Source organism: Dipteris shenzhenensis, chromosome 27, assembly GCF_047967505.1.
Source record: "Dipteris shenzhenensis isolate YYH24624 ecotype China chromosome 27, Dip_SZ_1.0, whole genome shotgun sequence".
NCBI classification, from domain to species: Eukaryota; Viridiplantae; Streptophyta; class Polypodiopsida; order Gleicheniales; family Dipteridaceae; genus Dipteris; species Dipteris shenzhenensis.
Window position 1 is genome coordinate 5,392,933 of NC_141622.1, and position 9,783 is coordinate 5,402,715.

The 9,783-nt window shown below is 43.8% G+C and overlaps 1 protein-coding gene across 1 annotated transcript; it reads left to right on the forward strand.

Moving 5' to 3' along the window:
* The first annotated feature begins 1,469 nt into the window (after window positions 1-1,469).
* On the forward strand, window positions 1,470-9,493 carry LOC147883780 (C-terminal binding protein AN-like). The gene is made up of 7 exons (XM_087398515.1): window positions 1,470-2,512; window positions 2,757-2,925; window positions 3,026-3,156; window positions 6,260-7,075; window positions 7,221-7,268; window positions 7,443-7,559; window positions 9,092-9,493. The coding sequence occupies exons 1-7, from the start codon at window positions 1,853-1,855 to the stop codon at window positions 9,164-9,166; spliced, it is 2,016 nt and encodes a 671-aa protein (XP_087254641.1). The 5' UTR covers window positions 1,470-1,852; the 3' UTR covers window positions 9,167-9,493.
* Window positions 9,494-9,783: the final 290 nt, after the last annotated feature.

Below are 9,783 nucleotides of genomic sequence, written 5' to 3' on the forward strand. Positions count from 1 at the left end.
GAAAGGCTTAAAGGCTATATCTCAACAAAGTTTGTCATATTTGAAGCACAGAGACATTAAAAATTTCATTGGAATCTTGAAACACAAGTCCTAAGCCCAAATCTTGCCCAAATCAGTGCTAGAGACCTATTATATTTATACCATAGGCTTAGACAGGAGAATATTAGATGCTACATATGGGCACACATATCAATGCATAACTAGTTGTCACACAGGAAAGCTTTAGATCTTAGACATAGACAGACATAAGTATGTGCAATTGCTCTTTACAATTCAATCTCAATTCTCATAGATCCGCTACAACATCACACATAATAATCTCTCGCGTTATTTTTGATGCACTTATCCAACTTTTCATAGCTAGCTTTTAGAAGAGCTTTACGCAAGCAGCTTTTTGAAAAGAGGGCTATTTTGGGAGAACTAAGCTCACAACAAGCTGCATACATTGCATTATCGTTGCCGCTTTCAAGCTCCGCAAAGGCAATTCACCTTCATCAACTCCAGCTTTCAAGAAGAGAAGACACTACTGCTGCTAAAGTGCAAAGCAAGCTTGCAAGCTCTAGTTGATCATGACACCAACATATTCTTCGAGCAAATCATAGAAAATGTAAGCACCAGAGCACACTAGATGACATTTGTTGCGCTGAATATGCGTCGTAGTACAAGACAGGAATGGCAGACCAAAAAAACATAGAAATCCACAAATCATGTGTTTCATCCACTACAGTCAACATGAAGACCCAACACATTTCTACCACAAGAATTGCCTTTTAAAATTTCCATTCAAAAATTTTGAGCAAACCTTATTAGCAAGCAACAAAACATGGCATATTGGCAAGCAACAAAAGGTGGCATGATGAAGACAATAATTCTGATTGGTAATGACAACGACTCAACACAGTCACTTAGTAGTATTAAGCCATCACAATATTGGATTGGATATGCCAAGACGTAGAAGCAAATCAAACAACAACCATTCAATGCACAAGGCCTACAAATTCATGCCTAATGTCGATTATCATGATGCAATCAGAACTTTAATCAACGAGTAGTGACTACTTAATGATAGTATAATGCTTCGAAAAAAAGTTAAGATCCTCAAAAAGCTGCGCAGCTGAGGTTAACTAGTGGAGTTGGCTCTGGCAAAACATTCGTGCTGCACATTATAGTCTAAGGATGTATTCCACACTACGCACAAAAAATCGAATGTGACATCGAAACATTGCTCGTGGCCTACACAAGAAAAGCAGCATTCAACATAGGTGGCATAACCATTCACTCAGCAATACACCCTCCTCTAATGACTCAAACATGAACTCATCTAACAAGTGAGAAGCTAGACAACCTCAACACACTAAACAAGAAGGTAAAATTGGTTGTCTTTGATGTTAAACTTACGGTGTGAGCATAGCCAATGGTGTGAATGTATATACTCCCCAAAGCCATTGGAGCACTTCCATTCTACTTCCGTTCGAGTAAGAACCTCCCTAAACCCTTGTTCAATTGGGGCTTCCCGCTTTTGTGTCGATGTTCAGGCAGCCCTTGCCATTTTTGAAGTAGATCCTCAGATGATCCTCTCGGGATTCTCCACACCCTGTGTGGGAAGAAAAGCCGAGCTCTCTTCACAATTCCGGCATTGCCATTGTCACACACTTTGCCTCCGCCCAAGATGCTTCATCCCCCAGACAGTTAGTTACAAGTTGTTCAGTTCGCAGAAAAACCCACCCCCTTCTTGCCTCTCAATTCTGCAGCAATTGCACACACACACACTCCCATCTTGCTTCCCAAACTTCTCTGCATTGCAATGGCGGTCGCCCTTTAACGACGTGTGGCCGGCAGCGTCTCTATTAGGATGACGAAAATCGAGACAGGAATCCGCAAGAACGGGGGGAGACGACCTACTATGCTAAGAGGCATCGATTCAGGGGCGAATGGGGACGAGTTCTCCCTGGTTGCAAGAAGGGACAAGGGGAGCTCAGGGTCTCCGTTGATCATAGCTCTCAATTGCCTGGAAGATTTCAACTTGGAAGAGGAAGCGCTTGCAGGAGTGGCCCTGCTGCAGCACGTCGGGCTCACTCAGATCTCCGACGGAAGAATCGAAGCAGCCGTTGCAGTCCTCTTGCATTCTCTCGTCTTTCTGCCTCGCGCTGCTCAGCGTCGTTTGCAGCCCTGGCAGTTGATTTTGTGCCTCGGATCGGTCGATAAGGGAGCGGATTCCTCTCTTGCCAATGAATTAGGCCTTCATCTCCTTCATGTAGACTCTGGGCGGGCAGAAGAAGTTGCTGATACCGTAATGGCGCTTGTCTTAGGGATGCTCCGTCACACTCATGTTCTCGCAGCACAGGGTTTCGCTGGTTCAGGGTGGCTCGGTACCATTCAGCCAATGTGCCGCGGAATGAGACGATGCCGAGGCCTTGTAATGGGAATTGTGGGTCGATCTGCATCGGCTTGCGCTTTGGCGTCTAGGATTCTAGCTTTCAAGATGAAGGTCCTCTATTTTGAGGTCGAAGAGGTAGGTCTGTCTATCTATTTTACACGGGCTGCGTTTGCAATTGCTCTTTCTTGGCAATGGCAACTATTTGTATAATTGTGTTGCGTCGCCCGGGAAGATTATTTTGGAATCAAGTCATTTTGAGTTTCGTTTTATCACCAACTTTTGGTCGAGATATGCGTTGTTACACTGCCAATTTTGCAAACAATCTATTAAGCCCCATTGCCAGTGTTGCCTAGTATGCTAAGAACTAGGAACGCTGCAGGGAAAGGATGGAGTTTTGCATGGAAGGATGAGCTTCCCCTCAGCTGCCAGAAAGGTAGAAAGTTTGAAGGAGCTTCTGTCAGCCAGCGATGTTGTATCTCTGCATTGCTCGCTCACAACTGAAACAGTGCAGCTAATCAACGCAGAGGCATTGCAGCACATTAAACCAGGTCGCTAGCAGTGCTTCTTCCTTTCCCATAGCCGTAGACAGGTTGAAGTTTTTGGATTCTTTAATTATACCCTGATATTGAAATAATTGCCGATGCTCAGGAGCATTGCTCGTGAATACCAGCAGCTCTCACCTCCTTGACGACTGTGCCCTAAAGCTGGCACTGATAGATGGGACTGTTGCGGGATGCGCTTTGGATGGTGCAGATGGGCCTCAATGGCTGGAAGCCTGGGTAAGACCGCAGTCTGTATCATCTTGTATTTCAAATCTTGATAAATTCAGTACGACTCATCTCACGCAAATATAATTCTGAGGTACCACATGTTTTAATCCATGTCAGCCAATATTCAAGGAGGGGCCAGGCACCAGTAGGGGCCTGTAAGTATTTAATTACGTTGTCTTCTTACTCAAAGCAGGTTTATCTATGCTGTGCCATCCATATCAGCGAGTGAGAAACCTTCATCCCTTTGGTTTACAATCTTTAAGAAAGCAAATAAACAATGCAGTCTGCAAAGCATAAAGGAAAGCTGTAACGCCTTACAACAGAGCGCGTCTTATGATTTTAGTACTGCACTCTACCTTGGGCATGATGAGGTTTTGTCAATTATTTGTTTGTCTAGCTCGCTTCAGTTGGTCTCAGAACTTTGTGCCTATGGCAATTTAGTTGAGCATGCTTGGGGTTCTAGTTATATGATAGCTAGGCTGGGGGCAATAATGAGATGATTTTAGGAATGACAAATGTGGGCGTTTATACGGGTCCCAATGGAGAAAGACATTTGAGGCATTGATGTAAGCCAAACTGGAAATGTCAGAGGTGTCACCTATATAGTCAGAAGGATCGTCAAATGGGATTGATGAAGATATTTGAGGCAACAATGCAGGTCAAACTGAGAAGGCAAAGGTGTCAACCATCTGGTTGGAAGGATTTGTCAGAATTTCAGGTGCTAAAGTATGCTCTTTTGCACCGCAGAAAATGCAGACAACTCTCTCCAATACGCAACCACATACTGTAAATGAAACAGTGAAATAGAGCAGCATAGGAACTTCACTGTCAAGGAAGACTGCAAAAAGTGAGGTATAGATGTAAGTGAAGGGCTGCGGAAGTCTGCTCCTGCATGCCTTTAGAAAGGCTTCGGTGGGATACAGATAATGGAGCAATGGGCTCCTATCTTAGAAACGGTGAACAGAATGCAGGCCTCTTCCCTCAAGATTGGAGAGCCATTGGGAAGCAAGAAACTAAGATCTTCACAGTTTTTCTAATTCTGAAATTATTTTCTTTGTTAAAGTAGCAAAGGTCTTGTTAGAAGCACATTGATATTTCAGTTTTTAACCCATGCAATCATGAATCATGTGGCATTCATCTTTCCCCGGGTTTGGAGAACCTATGAAGGCCTATTTCCATGAAGATTGGCCCTATTGTTAGTATCTCCTAAAAGAGTTTTGTTAAATACTTGTGAAATTCCGCGTACAAGTTGTCTCGATTCATGATTTGTATGACGTGTAGTTTAGTTCCAATCTTTGTTCCAATGATGTTGGCTTTCCTCTGTAAGTGTATATGGAAATGAAAGACTACAATGAGAAGATAAATAACTCGCGGAGAGCTCCTAAAGAACTGCTGAGTTTAAAGACTTTCAAGTCTTGGAGAGTGATTGCCTGGTGCAATCCCAAGAGCAAAGAAAGACAATGATGATGCTTCAGTTTATTGATGTTCCATTCTATGGATATAAATTTGAAATGGATGTTAATAAAGGGTGTGAGTGATGGGATAGGGCCCCCTATATTGCCCCCTCCATGAAGCTTTTATGAGTACCAATGTCTAAAGTTTCAATAGTGTCTTGGAACAATGAAAGCAAATATTGAGCAAGAAATGTTCACATTTGAGAGAGAGAGAGAGAGAGATTTATTAACGTTTGCAGAAGCCCTCATGGGGCTCTGAAACAAGGTGCGCACATCCACAAAAGGAGAAACCCTTACATCTCTGAGTGTCAGAGAGAGTCGGAGAGTGCACAAGGCATCTCAGCTCGACTTATATAGCACACTACGAAATTCTAATACTATCATGAAGTGGCCTTCATTACATCATTTTTAGACTGGAGTCTTTGGATCTAGATTTGAAGTCTCTGATTAGCACTATACCATTGCAATAAGCAGCCTAGTTATATAGTACCTCCTTATTCCCTTTTGACCTCTCTATCTTGCACACACACACACACATACACAACCCCATCCCCCCCCCCCTTTCCCCTCCCCCAACAAAAAAAGAAAAAAGAAAAACGGAAAAAAGGTACTAATAATCTCAACCCCTACTATCGTGGCCAACTTTTGGCCTTCATTACAAGAGACACCTTTTGTTTAAAGGGGCATAGTCCTACTACTATGGGAAAAGGGCATTCAGGCAATGACACCCATCCCTTGATTGAAACTTGTGCCTTGCACAAAAGGCCATACCCTTGTGGAGGACAGCACACCCCTCATGAAGGAGCACCCCCCTTTGTCGAATGGTTGCACCCTTTAATGCCATGCACACAAAAAGGTGCCACACAACTCTTCCAGAAAAAGTCTACATCAGTGTGCCTTCTAACGGGCCTCCCCTTGACTGCCCACATTTAGAGCCTCCCCCTCCTTCAGAGTGCAACAAAAGGAGTTGCCCCACCCTGCCTACCCTCCGCACATACCCACTCATCCACCCCCTGCTTTTCTGCACATCATGTCATTCACCTCTCCCCCAATATTCTTGTGGAGGTTCGAGAATGATGAATCAATTCTTACAGGCATTCTTTTATCTTATTGAAAAATGATTTTTTCATTATTGTCATGGCCTGCTTAAGCTTTATATTGGTAATGCTTTCTTTGGGCAAACCTTCAATAATGGCTTTTTTTCATATTGTGATACTAGAGATCAGAGCGCTTTAATATTGCGTGTCCGATGTGACGATCATAATTATGATTGGTTAAGTTTTAGGTAAAAATTTGTAGACTGGCTATAGTCACAAATTAATCTGCTGAGATTGCATGGGTACCATTTAAAAATTCTATAGCTCTTTGGAACCGTGCAGATGACCAGGTGATTTAGTTGCTTGATTTCTTTCTAAATGTGCCCATGCTGAGGCTATTCTGACTTGTTGATTGAAAATGTTCTATTATGTGGTGTTGATTGCGCTTTCCTTCACCAGAGGATTGTGAAATTACAGAATTCTGATGGCAATTCCTTTTAGTGGGGGCCGGGGCAAATCAAAACAAAGTTGCATGCGGTATTCTCCTGTAACAAAAGTGGTACAGCGTGAGAGAATTGATGTTTAGCAGGTGGTAAAATATCTTGTATCCCTCTCTTGCAGGTTAGAGAGATGCCAAATGTTTTGATACTGCCTCGAAGTGCCGATTATAGTGAGGAAGTGTGGATGGATATACGGGCAAAAGCTGTCACAATATTACGTTCCTTTTTACTGGATGGAGTTGTTCCCAGCAGTGCCGTCTCTGATGATGAAGATGATGATAGAGATAATGCCTGGCAAGACGAGAGGCAAGATAAAGAAGATAAGGACACACTTTTGTGGTCCAGAGATGCTGAACCACTGCTGGGGGATACTCAATTAGGACAGGAATTCCGGCAAAAGCAAATGTATTTCAACACTCCAGATCCTCGGCTTCAAGAGAGTGGCATTCCACAATCTGTGGGCCAGCGTGATGGTAGGAGCCATGGCAAAGGCACTGGGAAAAAGGGTAAGAAGCGGCCTGGCCGACGGAAGTCTCAGCGTAGCACAGAGTCTGTATTAACAGAAAGAGAGACAAACTGGGTTGCCTTGCAACGAGACGACCCAGAGGCAAGTATCAATGGAAGGGATCAGGTGCTAAGCTCTAGCTCCCGCTTTGCTTCACCTGAGGACTCGAAGCCAAAAAGGGAATCAGAGTATTCACTGGCTGCTGACGTGACATCTGAAAGGTGGGGCCCTTCAGGTCTCAGCAAGGGGATCTTTGGACAAGCAATTGATCTGATCAAAGAGGGATATGTTGTTGCTCTGCGAGCAGAAGATGGGTGTGGTTACCATGTAGCACGGCAACGAGGTCCAGGTCGTGGATGGTGTTTGGACACAATGTCTAATGTTACTACTCGTGATCCAGCAGCTCAGTTCCTTGTAGTCTTACGAAATAGGGTAACTTCCACCTCAGCCCCGGTCCCCTTTTCAATGTCTGTCCTTTCCATGAATCTGGGCGAAGGTCAGCTTACGATTTCTTTTACTGCTACTTTTGTTAAGCTCTAACAACGACATGAAATTGAAGTCTCTCTGAATTTTGAAGGAGAGGATTGGCTTACGGTCCCTTGCAGCTGGAGGAAAACTGTTACAGGTGAGTTTGGTTGGTTGCAACTGTAGCAAGGCATCGGACCGTTTTACCCACCACGTAATAGTCACACGCTTTTGCATTGTGAGATGACTTGGATTGAGAGTTTTCACTTTACGTTTCCCAAGCATGAACCTCACATGGAGATGCAATGTTTTGTTTGTAATTAAATGCTCTCAGGCCAACAGAAAACTGGAGCTTGTGTTCGTCAATCACACGTTTGATGTGTGGGAGAGCTGGGTGCTAGAAGGTGCAGTCTTGGAAGAATGCAGATTAACCAATAGCAAATTCCGCACTGTAAGTTCCTGTTGTATTTCATGTATGCTTAACATTTTTGTGATTGCTGTGCCACATTTATATGCATCAATCGTTGCCAAAAAGGGCACTTTTCTATTTCTGCACCCGGTTCTGTTTTGGTGGTTAACCAGGTCACGTGTTTGACTATTCCACTTCACTATTGCAGAGCATGAGAGTTTTATCAGGTGAAGCAAGGTGGGCCTTTTTTGGGGGGGGGGCCGCGGGGGGGGAGGGGGGGGGGCGCACAAGGAAGGGCCCTCACGGGGTCATCAGATGTCAATCCTGGAGATCAAACTCAACACACGCAACAACAAGAGTCACTCCCGTAACCAACAAGTCTGCTCAGAGAGAGAGAGAGAGAGAGAGAGAGAGAGAGAGAGTCTCTTAATGTCCACAGGAGACCAACAGGTCTATGGGTTCAAGGAGTGCATAGACCACTGCTAATACATCCGTTCAAGGAAGTAATAAATACATCAGGGCCGTGCCCTCATGATATACAGCTGCCCATTTTCCATCCTTCCTAGCAGCCTTGACCTTGGCCAATTCTGTGGCCTTTTGATGTGTGAGTTCCTCGGCTATTCATATCTTGGTCCCTTTTAGCTTGTAAGATAGGCGAAGAAGCTTAATGCGCATATCTCATGTGCTGATTGTAATAATGGCATGCCTTTTAGAGTGGCAAATATTAGTTGTGGAATCTGTCTTGTCTTCTTCCTCGTCTGCCAGCCATGCAATACTTTCCTATAGTCTCATTGTATCTTTGAACCAGCCTTCAGGAAGGCCGCCTATTCTAAACTTCAGTGCATCGCTGCGTTTGGCGTCATATTCCTTGATATCATCCAGAATGTCAGTTTTATTTGCCTTTGTATCCACAGTGGTCTTGTAGGTCTGCATTATCTCGTCGATTACGGCTTGCTTCCTGGGTTCTTCAAGAACATGGATTCGTGTGTCTATGGCAGTAATGGGCTCCTTGGCTTCTTGGATTTGCTCTTTAATCTCTCGAACTAGGTTAGGTTTGCCCTGAAGAGTGGCCAGCCCGGTTTCAACCTTGCTGAACTGATCCTTCAGGGCAGTTTCGACCTTGCTGAGCTGATCCGTCAGGGCAGAATTTCCATTTCGTAGCTTGTCGATCTTGACTAATAGGAACACCTCCCCTTTGAGTAGTCAGCTTGGTTGGTGTTACCAAAACGCTGGCAAAGGATTTCCTTGGCATCTTGCCTGTGACAGACTGAGCAGACATCCGCTCCAATGGTGGCTATGTCAATCGGCTATGTTGATGGATCACGTCTCAGCACTAACTGCCATGGCCCTACACCAGGCGAGGTGTGAAGAGGTGGGTGTGGGCAAGCAGCAGCAGAGACGGAGCAAACAGCAAACAACAAAAGAGCAGAAGGCCTGAATTGGAGGGGCTGAGCAGGAAACCTGAGCTGAAGGCCTGAGCGAAGAGAGGAGAGGAGAGCTTGGGTCGACGGAGGTTACGAGAGAGAGAGAGAGAGAGAGAGAGCTCAATAAATTGTATATTTTTTTCCCTGCAGGTTTCTTTCAACATTGCTATAGAGATTCTTGCAGTGTTAGGAGAAGAAGATGGAGTAGCTCGTTGGTTGACTTAAAACATTTACTCTTGAAGTGCATAGAAGAGGGCTTGCATTTTTGCACTTCATTTGTATTCAAAGCATTATAGGAGATTCACTCAGCTTGTATATTATTGGTTGATTGGTAGCCTCATGGCTCTATTGACAGGCAAAATTTAGTTAGAATTTGTAGAAAATACCACAATGGTTATCTCCCCTTTGAGAGTAGGAATTAGCAGTTTGTGTCTATTTCCATAAATTATTAAATATAATTTCTTTTGTTTGGGAGCAATTTAATCGCTTGGCCTTGTGGGGGTTGGTATCTTATCAACCTTGCGGACATTTTTAAAGAGGAACTTCTTTGTAGCAACCCATTTATGAAGTAATTGTTCCTTAATTGGTTAGTCTTACATTGATTGTCTTTTTTGTTGCTACTTCAATAAGAACCATTATGTTTTTATTTGTGGCAATGGAATGATTCATGGATTGATTAATGCTATGAAAAGAAAATGGTGTATTTTCCATGTGGCAATGTGATGATTCATGATTTGATTAGATGCTTGGCTAGTAGTTTTACTTTATCCCTATATGTGGGGTTGATGTGGTGGAGGGTTTAAGGCTTTTAGATGAAGTTTGTAGCTAGCCTTCATGGTGAA

Excerpts from the sequence above, each read along its gene's own strand:
- LOC147883780 (XM_087398515.1), top strand. The coding sequence starts at position 1,853 with ATGACGAAAATCGAGACAGGAATCCGCAAGAACGGGGGGAGACGACCT. Across the intron at positions 3,157-6,259 it reads CTCAATGGCTGGAAGCCTGG|GTTAGAGAGATGCCAAATGT; the intron begins GTAAGACCGCAG and ends CCTCTCTTGCAG. Across the intron at positions 7,076-7,220 it reads TTGTAGTCTTACGAAATAGG|GAGAGGATTGGCTTACGGTC; the intron begins GTAACTTCCACC and ends TGAATTTTGAAG.